At 61.4% G+C, this 15,860-nt stretch overlaps 2 protein-coding genes across 3 annotated transcripts; both read right to left on the reverse strand.

Annotated features, from left to right (window-relative positions):
- Positions 1-560: 560 nt before the first annotated feature.
- On the reverse strand, positions 561-2,735 carry FXYD2 (FXYD domain containing ion transport regulator 2). Its single transcript, XM_064731870.1, has 6 exons — positions 2,598-2,735; positions 1,842-1,880; positions 1,656-1,730; positions 1,048-1,084; positions 883-913; positions 561-756 (listed from the first exon to the last, which is right to left on the reverse strand). The coding sequence occupies exons 1-5, from the start codon at positions 2,605-2,607 to the stop codon at positions 889-891; spliced, it is 186 nt and encodes a 61-aa protein (XP_064587940.1). The 5' UTR covers positions 2,608-2,735; the 3' UTR covers positions 561-756; positions 883-888.
- A 1,390-nt stretch (positions 2,736-4,125) lies between these two features.
- On the reverse strand, positions 4,126-14,144 carry FXYD6 (FXYD domain containing ion transport regulator 6). Of its 2 annotated transcripts, none has more exons than XM_064731868.1 (8): positions 14,025-14,144; positions 7,187-7,249; positions 6,954-6,995; positions 6,777-6,851; positions 6,617-6,653; positions 6,335-6,384; positions 6,191-6,234; positions 4,126-5,824 (listed from the first exon to the last, which is right to left on the reverse strand). In XM_064731868.1, exons 2-7 carry the CDS (start codon positions 7,242-7,244, stop codon positions 6,206-6,208), a joined length of 291 nt encoding a protein of 96 aa, XP_064587938.1. In that variant the 5' UTR covers positions 7,245-7,249; positions 14,025-14,144; the 3' UTR covers positions 4,126-5,824; positions 6,191-6,205. The 2 variants fall into 2 exon arrangements, with proteins under 2 accessions (XP_064587938.1, XP_064587939.1); XM_064731869.1 differs by having other exon boundaries at positions 7,187-7,246; positions 14,025-14,143.
- Positions 14,145-15,860: the final 1,716 nt, after the last annotated feature.

Here is a 15,860-nt window from a genome sequence, read left to right on the forward strand (position 1 = left end):
CCCATACCTGAGCAGGGGTCACATTCCTGCTCTGGAATGTCCCTTTGGCCACTTTGGGGCTGTCCTGGCCGTGTCCCCTGGCGGGATCCTGCCCATCCCAGGGACAGCGCTGCTGTGGGAGCAGCAGGAACCAGAACTGGAGTGTTCCCAACACCTCCCCAGCTCCCAGCACACAGCCCAGCACGGCCAGGGTGCCAGGGAGAGAATTAACCCCATCCCAGCACACAGCCCAGCATGGCCAGGGACAGAATTAACCCCATCCCAGCACACAGCCCAGCACGGCCAGGGTGCCAGGGACAGAATTAACCCCATCCCAGCCAGACATGAGCACACAAAGAGCCCCGCGGTGCTGCCAGCTGCTGCCTGCGCATCCCAAGGGAAAGGGAGGTGCCGCAGGATCCAGGACCCGCAGCTGGGAGAAGAAACAACCGGAGCAAAGCCAGGGCGGAGGCGGCTGCCCCGTGCCCCGGGCTGCCGGAGCCTTTCCTGGGTCTGCAGGGCAGAAAAGGGGTTGGAGCCGGGCCAGGAGAGTGGGCGATTCAAACGCCTCGGGCACGCAGTTTAACCTCTCAGAGCTGAACTTTATTAGCCAAGGAACTGTCGATGGGTCCAAGAGAAGGGGAAGCACGAGGGTAATTTGCCTTCTGGCCCTGCGGGGTAATGGATCCACTGGAGCGGGGTCAGGGGTGGCCGCTGGCCAGGAGTGCTGGGCTTCGGCTGCAGCTCTGCTTCCATGGGGGCACCGCAGCTCTGGAGCTGGGGAGAGCGAGGGGGACATGGCCAGCGTGCCCCAGCCCCTCTCCTCCCGGACAGACCCCCAGGAGTATTTTCCTGGAGCACGAGTACCCCAGAGCATCGCTGCCCAGCGCAGGGAGCTCCTACCTGCACCTACAGCTCGTCCTCGTTCCCTTGTCTGTGGAGCAAAAAGCAAAGGGAGAAGTGTTACACTGGGCAACGCGGCTGAGAGAGGGGGGAACAGGGGTTGGACCCTGCCCTGTCAGCTGGCAGGACTGGAGCAGGCAGCAGAGATGAAAACCCAACACCCACCTCCTCTTCTTCCTCCCTCCGCAGTGGAACCGCTGGCCTGGGGGCGAGAGGAGCGACTGAGGCTGAGCCTTCCCCCACCCATCCCAGCCACCCTGCAGCCCTGGCACTGCCCACAGGCTCCAGCTGCCCCATGACTGCAAGTGCTGCTGCTTTCCATGGTTTTTTTTTCCCTAAAATTAGTGATCACCATCCTTGCAGCAGCTGTGACTGCGGCCACCCTGCACAGAGCGGTGCCAGAACACCCTGGCAGGGCCACAGTGCTGACACTGGGTCAGTCTGGGAGCTGCCGAGGTTGGAGGGCTCTGAGAACGCTGGCCCCCCTCTCTGGAAATGTCAGAGTTTTCTCTGCTATTTTTAATGAGTGACCTTCCCTCTGAAGCCCGGGCGCTGGCAGGGAAACACAAAATATTTACGTGGTCTCCCTCCCAACTCGCCCTGAGCTGGGAGCGTGCCTGGATGGAAAGTTCCCAGGCAGCCCCGAGGGCAGGCTGTGCCCACCCCTGCTGCTGTGGGCAGGGTTGGTGCCCCCCAGTCCCTTCCCGGCCAGAGCAGGGGCTGAGTGCAGCAGGAGCAGAGCCCAGGGGTGTCCGGCCCACCCAGGCACTTACTGAGGATGATGAGGAGCCCGATGACAAAAGCCACGACGGCGAAGATGAGCCCCCCGTTGCGGATGGTGTCATAGTCTGGGGAGGAGCACGGCCAGGAGGTGTCAGGCCAGCCCCAGGCTCTCGCAGAGCCCAATGCAGGGTATCAGGGGCTGCCTTCCCCCTGCCCAGCCCCGGGCACACACTCACCGTAGCTGAACCTGTCCTGGCCCTGCTCAGGCACTTGCTCTGAAAAGAGGAGAAACTCCAGTGAGAGCCACGTCTCCACAGTGCGGAGTGGGAGAGAGCAGGACCAGCAAGTGACAGCGCTGTGGCCTCCTTGGCACGCAGCTGAGCCAGGAAACTCCTGGGTCTCACCCCGGGAGCTTCAACATCCTTGGCAAATTCACGGCATGCACTGCAGGCTGCATTTGGAGGATGTTTGTCCTGGGCAAATTCACGGCATGCACTGCAGGCTGCACTTGCAGGATATTGGACAAATTGCAGGATCCTGGGCAAATTCACGGCATGCACTGCAAGCTGCACTTGCAGGATGCTCGGGAGCCTTTGAGCTCCAGGTGCAGCTGCAGGCAGGACCCAGTGCCCCCTCGGGAAGTGCCACTGCCTGCAGGACTCCAAAGCGGCTCTGTCCCCTCAGAGCACACACTGAACAAGCCCTGGGGCTCACACCTCGCACCAGACGCACCCCAACAACCCCTGTCCGTGTCACCGAGCTCGTCACCGTGTCACCGCTCCAGCCGCCTTACCTGACAGCTCAGCCCTGTGCCGGGAGCAGCTCGGAAGGAGAAATCACGCCCAGGAGAAGCCAGACTCCGGCTGGCACCGATGCGGAGCTCTGAGGATCCAACCCCGCGTGTGCCCACCCCAAATCCTCACCGAGAGCTTCCCCCGCGGTGGGAGGGACGGGCGCTGCTGTCGCAGGGAGGTGTCCCTTACTGTCCTTACCGTCACCCATGGCCTCGGCGTGTCGTCGCTCCGGCGGGCGCCTCGCTCTGCGAGTGGGCACCCACGGGAGCGCGCATTAATTGGGAGACAAACCTCATTAAACATTAATGGCCTCGGTGTAATGTTTATCGCAGTCACGAGGGGAGGCACAGGGCTCCCGCCCGCCTTTGGGAAAGAGGGAGGGCAGGGCAGGGGCAGCGCCCACCGTGCCAGCCGTGGGCAGGGCTGGGCACCCCGAGCTGCGCGTCCTTGTCGCGGCGCTCCCTCCCGTTCCCATTGTCCGCCCTGCTGGGCTTCACCTCCCGCCGCGGTGACCGGCCGAGGATGGGCTCACACACAGGCTGCGACCGCCTTTTGCTGGAGAGGAGCGGGCAGCACGGCCCGTCCTGCCAGCCTGGCACCGAGGGTGTGCCCCCTTGGCCGGGCCAACCCCTCCGTGCCAGCTCCGCGCCCTCCGGGCCCGGCGGCACCGCGCATCCCTGCGGACGGGGGGCACCGGGATGCCGCGCCCCTCCCCGGGCGGTGCCAGCCCCGGGCCCGGCGTGGCCAGCTGCCAGCAGGGCTGTGCAATCCAGTTTGCTCTAATCTCGCCATCAGCGAGCGGCAATCACGCGCTCGAACCGATTAACCCGGCCGGGGCTGGGAGCCGGCCCCGAGGGACGCTCGCTCCCCTCGGCAGGGCTGGCACAGCCCCGGAGCCCCCGGCAGCCCGGCCCCGGTGCCACGGGGCGCAGCCAAGCCCCAGGAGGGTGCTGGCCCAGGTGGGGCCGTCACAGCGGCTCCGCTGTCACCGCGCCCTGGCAGCGCTCAGCATCCGCCGGAGCGGCGCGCCAGCAGCGCGACACAGCGGCTCCCAAAAACCCAGGGACAAAAGTGCCCGTGGGAGGGTCCCCAGCAGCGCGACACAGCGGCTCCCAAAAACCCAGGGACAAAAGTGCCCGTGGCCGCGCCTCCAGGTACCGTGACACAGCTGTTCCCAAAAAACCGAGGGACAAAAGCGTCCGCGGCCGCTCCCCCAGCAGCCAGACACGGCGGCTCCCAAAAACCGAGAAACAAAAGTGTCCGCGGCCGCGCCTCCAGCACCGTGACACGGCGGCTCCCAAAAAACTGAGGGACAAAAGTGTCCATGGCCAAAGTGTCCGCGGCCGCGCCCCCAGCAGCCTGACCCAGAGTCTCCCAAAAAACCGAGGGACAAAAGCGTCCGCGACCGCTCCCCCAGCAGCCAGACACGGCGGCTCCCAAAAACCGAGAAACAAAAGTGTCCGCGGCCGCGCCCCCAGCACCGTGACACTGCCGCTCCCAAAAACCGAGGGACAAAAGCGTCCGCGGCCGCGGCCCCGCGCTCCCTTCCCACGGGCTCCGGCTCTCACTGAGCTGCAGAGGGAGCAGGAGGGGGCTCGGCCGGCACAAAGCCCGGCTGTGCTGCCCAGGGCGCTGCCCCCGCTCCCCTGACCCTGGCACGGCGTGGGAAGCTGCCAGGCTGCCCTGGGAACGCCGCGGCCCCCGAGACAAGGCAGGCAGGCACCGATAGAAACGATATTTTATTCCTTCCCCCTTAGGTCACAGCACAGAGCACACCAGCCCTCCAGCACAGCAGCACACTCGCCTATTTAAAAGGAGACACAATAGCTCAGTTTATTTTACAACAGTCAGGGTTTGGCCATTTCACACACCACAGGGAGCTCTTTGTTTCGTGGTAACACCGACGGCACACTAGGGACAGCACCGGGACACACACCGTGGCACTCGGGGGCCGGGCTGGGCTCTGCCCTGCACGGAGCTCTCTGCAACAGCCAGGACAGAGGGAAGGGACACAACACGAGAGACACGGCCCCTCTGCCTGGCACAGATGGGACAGGGCTTCCCGGTGCCACCGAGTGATGCCGAGCATGCAGGGACACAGAGCACGCTGGAGGCAGGCCGCCACAGTGGGATGGACACAGCAGAAACTCCTCTCAAAACCATCCTGGGGGACAGGATCCCCTTCCCGGTGTGGGGATGGCACCCTGAGGGGTTTCAGAGAAGCCCTGGGGACCCCCCAGTGCTGCCCCAGCCAAGCTGGCAGTGCCCAGCCCCAGCCGAGGCTTTACCTGCCCATGGATGAGGGGAAGAGCCAAAAATCACAGCTTTGCCTCTGGCCCATGAGAGGACACAGGGTGACAATGACCTCCGGGCTCAGCACGTTGTCACAGTGCAAGCTCAGGTGTGCAAAAGCCCCGAGGATCTCTCAGTGCCACTCGCTGCTGCTCCATGGGGAGAGGGGACAGCTGGCACAGGGGGTGACATGAAACCACCACGGGACAACACACAGCACTGACACAGGTGGCACAGGGGGTGACAAGGCGCCAGCAGGGGCAGGAGCACCAGGAGGAGATGGCCCTGCCCCTTCTGTGCCACAGACAAGCACAGACAGGATCTCTGGTTCCCTTCAGCTCCCAGACTGTGCCACCCACCCAGCTCTGGCTCACGGGCAGGAGTTGGTGTGTGCTGGTCAGGGAGGTCACTGCTGTGCCGCTGCCCTCACCCACGGTGTCACCGTGCTGGGGACCTCACGGGCTCCGCTGCCCCCACACTTAAAGCAGTGTAACACAGGTCTAACAGGGACAGAAACAACTCCTTGGCAGGGAGTGCCCAGCAGGAGAGCTCCCTTCAGCCCTGAATCCAGCACCCCAGTGACCCCAGCGAGGAGGGCTGAGCCATGGGAGGTCCCTGCCTGGCCCACCCCCCACCATGGCTGTTTTAGGCTGGGGCATGCAGGGGGTTATTGCTGAAATGGGGACGGGTGGCCCTGAAATGGCTGGGCAGCTCCCCAGGGCACTGCAGGTCCCCAAGCCCTGCCCAAAGCCAGGGGGGCTGTGCTGCTGACCCACAGCCCCCTGTCCCCAGGCGTGGGGGGCACCCCAAAGGGCAGCGACCTGCCAGTCCTACAGAGCCCGAACCACACACACAGCACGAGGAGGGTGAGGAGAAAGTCACGATTACAACACCAGCAACAACGAGCCCTAGAGGTAAGGATCATCTCACAGCAACGTGGCACACCACGGGAGGCAGAGAGGACGGTGAGCAGAGTTCAGTGGGGTTAGGGACAGAGAACCGGTGCTGGAGCACAGAGGGGACACGGACACGGCAGCCCCGCGGCTCCTGAGAGGTTCCTGCAGCTGGGGTTTCAGTCTCCTCACAGGCTGCGGGCATCTGCGCTCTGGGTGTCCCTCCTGGGGTCTCTGGCTCTGCGTGGGGAGCAGGGCAGGGGTCAGGCTTTAACCCATTGCTGCCATGGCCAGGCTATCCCCACCCTGCTGCCAACACCCTAACACCAAAACCGCTGAGGGGTGGAGGAGCAGCAGAAAAGGAAGTGTAACACAAGGGAAAATCCGGACAGATGCTTCCTTTTCCTGCTGGGCTGCCTGTGGACACTCAGGCCCTCACCAGTGCTGAGTTTCCCTGCTGTGGACCCCACCAGTGCTCACCCCCAGCCCATCCCAGGGATGCAGAGCTGCCCAGTCCCACTGCTGTGCTCAGAGCAGCCATCCCCACAGGCAGCCCCAGCTGTCCCTCCCATCCTGATTCTCCCTCCCATCCTGGCCTGGACTCACAGCATTGGCTCCTGCTCAGTTCTCTGCCTTCGGTGCCGCTGTTGCTGCAAAGGCAAGAGCAGAGAGGATTGTGGTGCCTGCCCAGCATTGGGAGGGGGCTGTGGCAGGGGGGGTGGCCCAGGGACCACAGGACAGTGACCTTACCATTTGAGGTGATCAGGGTCTCTGCCTGAGCCTCCTCGTCCCCTGGAGCCCTGCAAGGAGAGGAGCATGGTGAGGGCAGAGCTGGGGTCTGATGGGGCTGGGGTCTGAGCTCCACCAGGGGCTGGGGTGGCCAGGAAGGTGCAGGGGCAGCAGGCAGAGCTGCTCCCCCAGTTTGGGCACCCCAAAGGGACACCCAGAGAGTGCAGCCGCTGTGCCAGCTGTGAGAGGGAGCCCAGGAGGATCCAGAGGGGCTTTCCAAGGGAGATGCTCCCCACCACTCACCTGGGCTTCTGCTTGAAACTGCACCTGCACCTCCTGCCTGCAAGGGGAGAGAAGCAACGTGAGTGTGGCCCAAAGGGGAATGGGATGGGGCCTTTCCCACCACGGGAACAGCCCCGCAGCCCCACCTGCCAGCCCAGCACCCAGCACGTCCCCAACTCACTGAGGATGAGGAGAATGCCCACGGTGAACAGGACCACAGCGAACACCAGCCCCCCGATCCTCAGGCTCTGGTAATCTGGGAGGGGGGGACACACAGGGCTCATTGCTGCTGGCTCCAGGGCAGGGACAGCTCCCTGCTGCCCACGGCACCCCCACACACTCAGCCATGCTCACTCACCATAGTTAAAGGGATCCTCCTCCTCCTTCTCCTGGGTGGCCACTGCGAACGAGCAGAATGGGGTGTGAGGTGAGGGAGCCCCTGGTGAGCCCTGCCAGCTCCCCACAAACCCTGGGGCTCTGGGCTCTCATGGCTGCTGCCCCACATCCCCTCCAGCCCCTTGGGTCCGTGTGGAGGCTTTCCAGGTTCCCCAGCCCGTTCCTGAGCTGTGTGGGGGCAGCACGGGCACTCACCGTCTGCCAGGGCTGCGGGCACCAGCAGGGAGCACAGGAACATGAGCGCGGCCTCCATGGCTGCTGGAGAGAGGGGAGAGAGACTGTCAGCACTGGGACAAGGCCAGGGAGCACGGGGGAGGCTGCAGGCAGCCCAAGGCCAGCCCATGCCATGGGTAGAGCCAGGCTGGTCCTGGCAAACACCCAGGGCACCCGGTGCCATCGCTGTGCCCAGCCCAGCAGCTCAAAGGCAGAAAGGAAAGGGGTTCAGCAGCCACACAGACTTTTTTTGGATGCATTTTCGACCGTCTCCACTTGGCACAAATCTCAGTGCAGTCTCGAGTTTGTTCTGCAGGCAATGGGGCCAAGAGCCCAACAATCCCACCCTGGGCATCCCTGGAGCACTGTCCAAATGCTCCTGGAGCTCTGGCAGCCGCTGTGCCCATTCCCTGGGGAGCCTGGGCAGTGCCAGCACCCTCTGGGGGAAGAACCTTTTCCTAATATTCAACCTAAACCTCCACAGAGACAAAAATAATAAAAAAGAGGCTGGATTTACAGTTACCCTAGTTTGCTAAAACATCAAGCCTCAATCCCGCTGTCTTAGGAAGAAGTTGGCATCACTTAACCAGTTTGCTGAATATTTCCAGCCTCTAAACTGGGACAGACTCCATTCACACTTGGGATTATTATTTTTTTAATGTGGTTTTCGTTTCAATTAAAAACTTTCTTGAGAAGATTTAAGGGACGCCACGGAAGAAGAGGCAAGAAGAGCAATTTTAGTTCGCTCTTCCTACATCTGCTCTTAAAACTTCATTGGTTTTGAGCATCCCAGGGCTCTTCTCGGCACAGCACCCGGCCATGAGCCCCCGACCCGGCCCCTGGTGATGATCTGTCCCAATTAGCAGAGCAATTACACCGGCAATGAGGCCAGTGGCCCTGCTGGGACTGAGCTCAAAGACTCGCTCGCCCTCCGGGCTCCCTGCAGCACCAAGGAGAGGCCAGAAATAACCTCGGTGTCCCCTCCTGTCCCTGTCCCTTCACTGGGGACACCCGGCCGGAGCTCGGACCGTTCCCCCGGCTCTGAGGATGCTGTGGCCGGGCTGTGACGCTCCGGGCCAGCTCGGGCAGGGAGACACGACCCCAGCTGCCCTTGTGTCACTATAGGGCATGAAAGAACACAAGTGCACATCGCTGTTCTCAAGGTGAAGAGAAAAGGGAAGTTTATTTTCTGACTCTAACATTTATAGTTTTCCAAAAGTGACAGCGGATTGGAGGATGGCAGTGCCACCTCTCCAATGACACTGGTCAAACCAACAGTCCATCAACTTTCTCCTCTTCTATAAAGGAATGCAAAACAATGAGTTATTTACAGAAAGTGTGTGAGAAAGCTCACTACCAGAATGTCAACATCAGATGACTTAGAAAATCTTAAAAACCCAAGATGACACCCTTGGGATGGGCACCTTCACTGTCGGGGCAGCACTGCTGTGCCCAGGAGGGCATCGCTACCCACGGCCGGCTGCAGCATCGCTCCTGTCCCCCAGGGGACATCCGGGGACAGCCAGGGGACAGCGGGGAGCTGCTCCCCGTCCTGCACTGCAGACCCGGTTTTCTGCAGAGGGAACACCTGGCAGTGGAGGGCTGGGCCGATGCAGCCCCTCGGAGCGCGTGGTGCCAGGCTGGCCCTGTCAGTGTCCCCACAGCTCCCCATGCCGTGTCAGCGGTGCCAGGCGCTCACCCCGTGCCCTGTGCCGGGCTGGGTGCCCATACATGGTCCGGGCCATGGAGAGGGCTCGGGGCTGCCAGGGAGGTTATCGGGAGCGCCGAGCGCTCCGGAGCCACCGCAGCTGCCGCGCTGGATTAGTGCCGATAAGGAAGGGGCCCTGGACATGGCAGGAATTCAGCTCGCTCGCTGACGAGGCAGAGAGCCGCTCTCCAGCAGCCCCTGCGGAGCCTGACCTGATTCCGCTGCAAGCTCCAACCCCCAGACCCTGCCATGGCCCCTTCCCGCAGTTTGTGCTCCACACTCCCAGACAAGCACAGCAATGCCCACCAGGGCTGGCCCAGCAGCTCCCAGTGCACCCACAGAGGAGGCAGCTCCGGCCCCTTCTTGCACTTTGTGCTCCACATTCCCGGGACTGGCACAGCAGTGCCCACCAGGGCTGGCCCAGCAGTTCCCATCGCACCCATAGAGGAGGCAGCTCCGGCCCCTTTCCGCAGTTTGTGCTCCACATTCCCGGGACTGGCACAGCAATGCCCACCAGAGCCGGCCCCAGCAGCTCCCATCGCACCCACAGAGGTGGGAGCCCCACCGACCCTCCCAGACCCTGCCTTGCTCACCACAGCCAGCGGCATCCCAGGGTAACTCCCGTCCCTCCCTCCCTCCCACGGTTTGCATTCCGAAGGCGAAGTGTTAACCCGAACACTGCAGGGTTTCATCCCCCTCTGCTGCAGCTGCCGGGCAGACAAACGCCCTCGTTTGCTGAGATGCAGATTTCGGGGTAATTACCAGCTCTTAGAAACGCACACAAAGAGCCCACAGCTGGTGACACAGTCACTGCGAGCTGCACAAGCCCCTTTTCTTGCGTTGGAAGCTGCAAATTCAGCCACTTTACCCCACGAGGCCTCTGTGTGTGCACAAGGGCTGCGACCCAGCTCTCGTGCTGGGATCGATATTAATTGGCTCCCATATTTCTCAAACAAATAATTCACCAGATTTTTGCTGTTTTGCTGATGTTTGCTCACTGCTGGAGCATTCCCTAAAGAACACACTCGGGGAATTTTGTGTTATTTCCTGCCCTGAGCCCCTCCACGTGGCACTGGGCCCTGCCCAGCCATACACACACACACACCCCACAAAGCTTTTGCTCAGCGTTTGGCTCCTCGCACGCAGCGCGGCAGAGTTCGCTGCTGGGCCGAGCCAAGCACGCAGCACACATATGCTCTTTGTTTTTCCATCTCAGTTCCTAGAATTCACACACTTGCCTGCGCTCAGCCTTATCTCTGCACGAGTGAGCCGCCAGGGTTGGCAGTGTCCCTGCTCCCAAGGCAAACACGGCGCCGCGCAGCGCAAACCAACCCAGCTCGCCTCCAAGGGAGCATATGCCTTGCAAAGAGCCACAGGTTTTTTGGGTTGCTCCAAGCTGGCCCACCCACCTCTTCCTGAAGCTGAAATAAAGTGAGAAGAGCGAGCGCTGCCGAGGGTTTGCCGCTCTGCTTGCCTCATGGTGACTCCAGCTGTGCCTTGGCACAGGAACGGAGAGGAAAACAGCAGCTGCCACGTCCCACAGCCCAGATCTTTCCTTGTTTGCTCCCCACTGGTAACACAAAGTTTGGAGTCAGCACGGGCAGTGGCAATGCCTGTGACTCAGCCAAAACAAGGGGGTTTCCTGTTAAAACTGCGAGATCCGGTGAAAAATGGAGAGAGGCGGAGCAGCACCGGAGCTGAGCAGCAGCGTCCAGAACTCGCCTTCCCTCTCATGCCAGCTCAGCCTGCTGCTTTTTGGGGGACACCAGATATGTTCTCACCATCCCTACCCCCATAGAAAAGCCGGTGGCAGGAGGAGGCAGCAGGAATTTGTGAGAGGCTCAGGGGGCAGGAAGTGGCCGCAGAGTGAGGAAATACACGGAGTTTGCTGTTCTCTGGGAGGATGTGGATGGGAGTGGGCTGGGGTGTCACAGACATGTTTTATGAAAAATCCTTTCCTTAGGATTTTTCCTCCTGATAAGCTGAGAAGCCTCAGGAACAGAATGCAATCAATGGTTATCTGCTGCTGTGGAATGCAACAGGTGCATCTGGGATTGGTCTCATGTGGTTGTTTCTAATTAATGGCCAGTCACAGTCAGCTGGCTCGGACTCTCTGTCTGAGACAGAAGCCTTTGTTTTTCATTCTTTCTTTTTCTATTCTTAGCCAGCCCTCTGATGAAATCCTTTTTTTTATTCTTTTAGCATAGTTTTAATATAACATATATCATAAAATAATAAATCAAGACTTCTGAAACATGGAGCCAACATTCTCGTCTCTTCCCTCATCCTGGTACCCCTGTGAACACGGTCACATTGGGGGATTAACCCAGTGCTGCCAGAGGCCCCACGGTGAGGGTCAGTTCTCCGTGCCCAGCACAGCCAGGGTGACACCAACAAGGCTGGGTGACAGGGCAGGGTGCCACCCTGGCATTGGGAGCCGCCTGCACCCACGCGCGCCACCGATGATTCACAGCCCTGCCACACGCACAGCCACCACTCCCTCCATGCAGAGCACAGCCACGGCTCCTCCTCAGCCTCTTCCTCCTGCAGGATCCCTCCTTCCCATTCCCACTGGCTTGGTGTGTGTGCGTGCATGGAGCCCAGGCCAGGAGAGGAGCAGCAAATCCGGGCAGACAGAGCCAGTCTCTCCTGCCCGGCTCAGCTCTCTGCAGAACAGCAAATCCTGCCAGAGCGAGGCAGGTGAATTTGTAACGCCGTTGGATCTCCAAGTCCCCTTTTCCTTTTCATTGTTTTGCATGGCTCTGCCCTGTCAAGTCTCAGCCATCACAGCGCAGCCTCCGCCTTCCGTCAGGAGTCCTCAGGGCATCTCCTGAAGATCAGAGCCAGTTAAAATCTCTGGTTTCTGTGCAGAGCCCCCCAGACCGCGACAGCAGCGCTCCGTTGCCCGGGGCAGTGAAGAGCGTGCATGTGTGAATGGACATTTCCAGCTCTGCATAGATGGGCTCTTCTGCCATTTCACGTCAGCATCAATCTGCCTATTAATGTGCCTGTTGTTGTGCCTCGTGCTGCTAAATGAGAGAGGAGAGGAGATTTCCAGCCCTCACCATTCCGGTGTGGATGGCCCTTCCCAAATCCGGTGCTGATTCAGAGGCTGGGAGACACGCTTTGCTGCAGTGTGATTGTCTCTTCTGCTGGTTTGGGGTGTCTCTGAGCACACCATCCCTCACCTGTACCCCAGAACTCTGTTTGCCTCCTGCAGGGCTTCTTCCAGCCTCATGGACTGACCTTAAACCATTGAAGAGTCTCAGCCATGTGAGGCTCAGCACAGTCCCCAGACCCCCGAGGACACCCCAATGAGGCAGTGAGGTCAATCCTTCACTGGGTGAGGTGCAAACCCTGCTGAGCTTAAGGCTGCCTGGCCAGGGAACCCAGTCTGGGCTCCAGCAGGTACAAAGCATCACCTCCCACAGGAGTCTGTTGCTCCTGGTCCCTCCTTATTTGATTAACAGATAACCAAGGACTGTAAACCTGACCGTGCACCTGCCTGGACTCACCACACCCTGGTTTGGCCACACACCAGCTGAATAACCTGGCTCTGCAGGGGCATCAGCCAGGAGAATCCCACAGGTGAGACAAAGGAGGGGTTCCCTGGAGGATCCTGGTGGTGAGAGTGCCCCAGACCATCAGAACAGCCCGGCAGAGCAGCAGGGAGCTGTCTGAGGCTCCTGAGTGCGCTGGGTACCACAGCAGGGCCACGCTCTGCAGCACATCAGAGCAGACATTTTCTCCCTTCTCTCCTCTGCTGTCACCACCATGAGCACAAGGCAGGCAGCAGTGCCCAGCAGCACTGCCCCAGCACAGAGTGGTGGGAGGTGGCACAGCCCCTGGCTGGCACAGGGCAGGACAGGACACCTCCCTGCTGCCAGTGCCAGCGGTGCCCTTGCCATGCTCGGGGACACAACAGCTGCAGAGCTCAGCAGCCTCGTCACACCTTGCAAACACACAAACAGCCTGCAAGGCAAACATGGGGAGCAGCTGGACACAGAGCTGCTGCTTTGCTGTGCCAGGGAGTGCCCTCCATGCCCAGCACAGAGCCGTGGCTCTCCACCATGTTTTACCTGAATGGGCACGTTGGGACAAAGCAGATAGAATTTCCAGGTGAGTTTGGGCCATGAGGCCGATGGGGGGAAGGTGCAGGCAGACTCACACCTTGCAGGCACAGGATATCCTCCAGCAGGTTCCACAGGTGGCCTGGCTTGGCAGCCATGGCATCCATGCTGGCAGCTCTTCACTCCCCTCCGCTTTGGAACCGTGGTCCAGTTGTGCATGAGCAGGGATTCTCCGGGTTTGTCTTTGTTTCAAACTGGGAGCAAAACCACCCAGCGGGGCTGGAAATCCCAGCAGGACCCACCAGCATCTCGGAGCGCTGCGGGCTTGCCAACATGGGTGCTCCATTCCAATCCACACACGGCTTTCCCCGAGAGGAGAGGCTGCTCCTTCACGCTGCTCATTCACATCCACACAAACCACCTGTCACTCTCCCTCCCACAGAAACATCCCTGCGAGATCCAAGTTCCACCACATGGACTCCAAAACCCGTTTCTTTGGAAGCATTAATCACACACCCTGAGAGAGACACGCTGCTCTTCCCTTCCTCCCTCCCTCCGTACGCCTTCCCGGGCTGAGCGCTCGGCTGTTTACGCACGGTGTTACTACAACACGGAACAACAGGAGCCACAGCGCTGCCAAGGGCTGCCGGAGCGGGATCCCCCGGCTCCCCCCGGCTCCCCGGGATCCCCCCGCAGCCCGGGATCTCCCCGGGATCCCCCGGTTCCCCGCAGCTCTGCACATCGCCGCCCGTGCCCGGCTCTCCCCGCGGTGGTCGCGGGTGGGGCATCCCCCCCAGCACGGGGGGCTGGTAACCAGGCAACGGTGGGCTGAGGGAAAGCGCGGTACCCGGCGTTGCCATGGCAGCCGCCGGGGCCGGGATGCGGGCGGCGAGGGGCGATGCCCCGGGGCAGCGGGGCGGGGGCGCTGGCAGCGGGCTGGGCTCGGTCCCGCGGCCGGGACCGGGGCTCGCACCCCGAGCCCCCCGTTCCCTCCCTCCTTTCCTCCCCACCGCCCCCGAGACCCCTGGGCGGCCGGACCCACCTGAGCTGGCCGGGCGGAGCCGGGCCGAGCCGGGCTGGCCCCGCGGCTCCGGGCGGTGCCGGGGAGCGGAGCGGAGCGCGGAGCTCGGAGCGGGGCTGCCGCACAAAGGGGAGCGGGCGGGCGGGGCGGGGGCGGCGCTGCGGGGCGGGGGGCGCGGGCAGCGGCGGGGGCGCGGCCAGCACGGCCCGGCCCCCGCGGCTCCCTGAGCCCCCCAGAGGAAGGCACGGGGATGCTCAGGGGGATGGAGCAACGCTGCTCCGGACACTGCCGGGGTGTCCGGTCTGGAGAGGAGACGCTCCACGGAGAGCTCAGAGCCCCGTCCCGCGCCTAAAGGGGCTCCAGGAGAGCTGGAGAGGGACTGAGGGCAAGAAATGCATTGTAGACACAAGAGGGAATGGCTTCCACAGCCAGAGGACAGAGTTAAATGGGATATGGGGAGGAAATTCTTCCCTGTGTGGGCGGTGAGGCTCTGGCACAGGGTGACCAGAGGAGCTGTGGCTGCCCCATCCCTGGAAGTGTCCAAGACCAGGTTGGACAAGAAACGGACTGGAGACACAAGAGGGAATGGCTTCCACTGCCGGAGGACAGGGTTAAATGGGATATAGGGAAGAAATTCTTCCCCATGTGGGCGGTAAGGCTCTGGCCTAGAGAAACTGTGACTGCCCCGTCCCTGGAAGTGTCCAAGGCCAGGTTGGATGGGGCTTGGAGCAAGCTGGGATAGTGGAAGGTGTGTCAGGGATTTGGAGCTTGCTGGCCTTGAAGATCCCTTCCAGCCCGAAGCATTCAGTGGTTTTACAGCAGTCAGGGTGCCTGCAGGGTGCAGGTGTGGAGGGAAATGCTCACCTGGCTGTGAAACCTCCCTTCCCACAGCCCAGCAGGCCTGGACTCTGCCCTGAGCTGTGCTCAGAGCCAGGAACAGCCTGGGAGCTCAGAAAACACACACAGATGAATTGCAAACACAGCGCAGAGCCCCTGCTGCCTCCTGAGAGCTGGGAAAGGGGTGCCAGGCTGCCAGGCCAGGGGCACAGCTCACAGGGCTTCAGTCACATCACTCAGCCCATCTCAGGGCAGGCTGGGCAGCAGGGCCACGTCCAGCCTGGCTCAGTGTCAGGCACACCCAGGACCTGGTGCCTGCCCTGTATCCAGCAGCACCTGGCACAAAACCAGACCTGGAGTGGCCAGGGCAGGTCTGGAACCAGGGCGCGCTTCAGCCAGCCAGGACAGCACGCTGTGTGCCAGGAGGGCTGTGCAGAGCTCTGAAAGCCCTGACACAGAGCTTTGTGGCAGGCCCCAGCTCTCCCATCACACAGCCGGGCGTGCTGGGAGCAGCAGGATGGGCAGGAGATCCTCGGTCAGTCATTGGGAACAGGGTGCTGCGGGCACTGCCAGGCTGGAGCTGAGAGCTGTGGGCACCACCCTGTCGCAGACACATCTCTGCCTGCCTGGAGAGCCATTTCTGCTTGGAAAAACACCTCAGCAATGCTGTCAGCACCGAGCTGGCTCATCCCTGCCACCTCCAACGCAGCTGAGATAGAGATCAGGCAGTGACGGCACCGCTCCATCCTCAGCCATCTCCTGCTTCCAGTAAAACATAAAGAGAAAATAAACCAGCACTGGCATTTCAAGGCAATTATTCAAAGGGTCAGGAGATACAGACCAACACTGAGGAGCTGGAAAGCATCAAGTCCCTCTAATGCATGGGGATAACAGGATAAGGCTGTCAGTTACCCTGCAGAGAGGGAGGCAGGGATCAAACCATCATAATCAAGTTTTGGCCTTCTCTGACCTTATCTGCCTCTCAGCTGTCATTATCCACAGCACACAGTAAAACATGCA

Source organism: Zonotrichia leucophrys, chromosome 24 (assembly GCF_028769735.1).
Source record: "Zonotrichia leucophrys gambelii isolate GWCS_2022_RI chromosome 24, RI_Zleu_2.0, whole genome shotgun sequence".
Taxonomy (NCBI): domain Eukaryota; kingdom Metazoa; phylum Chordata; class Aves; order Passeriformes; family Passerellidae; genus Zonotrichia; species Zonotrichia leucophrys.

What these genes read in the sequence shown, in the direction of transcription:
- FXYD2 (XM_064731870.1), bottom strand. An exon ending in CCAGGACAGGTTCAGCTACG is followed by an intron (nt 1,731 to 1,841) that starts GTGAGTGTGTGC and finishes GCTCCTCCCCAG; the next exon opens with ACTATGACACCATCCGCAAC. An exon ending in CGGGCTCCTCATCATCCTCA is followed by an intron (nt 1,085 to 1,655) that starts GTAAGTGCCTGG and finishes TCTCGCCCCCAG; the next exon opens with GCCAGCGGTTCCACTGCGGA.
- FXYD6 (XM_064731868.1), bottom strand. Translation starts at nt 7,244, where the DNA reads ATGGAGGCCGCGCTCATGTTCCTGTGCTCCCTGCTGGTGCCCGCAGCC. An exon ending in GCCCGCAGCCCTGGCAGACG is followed by an intron (nt 6,996 to 7,186) that starts GTGAGTGCCCGT and finishes GCTCGTTCGCAG; the next exon opens with TGGCCACCCAGGAGAAGGAG. An exon ending in GGGCATTCTCCTCATCCTCA is followed by an intron (nt 6,654 to 6,776) that starts GTGAGTTGGGGA and finishes CTCCCCTTGCAG; the next exon opens with GCAGGAGGTGCAGGTGCAGT.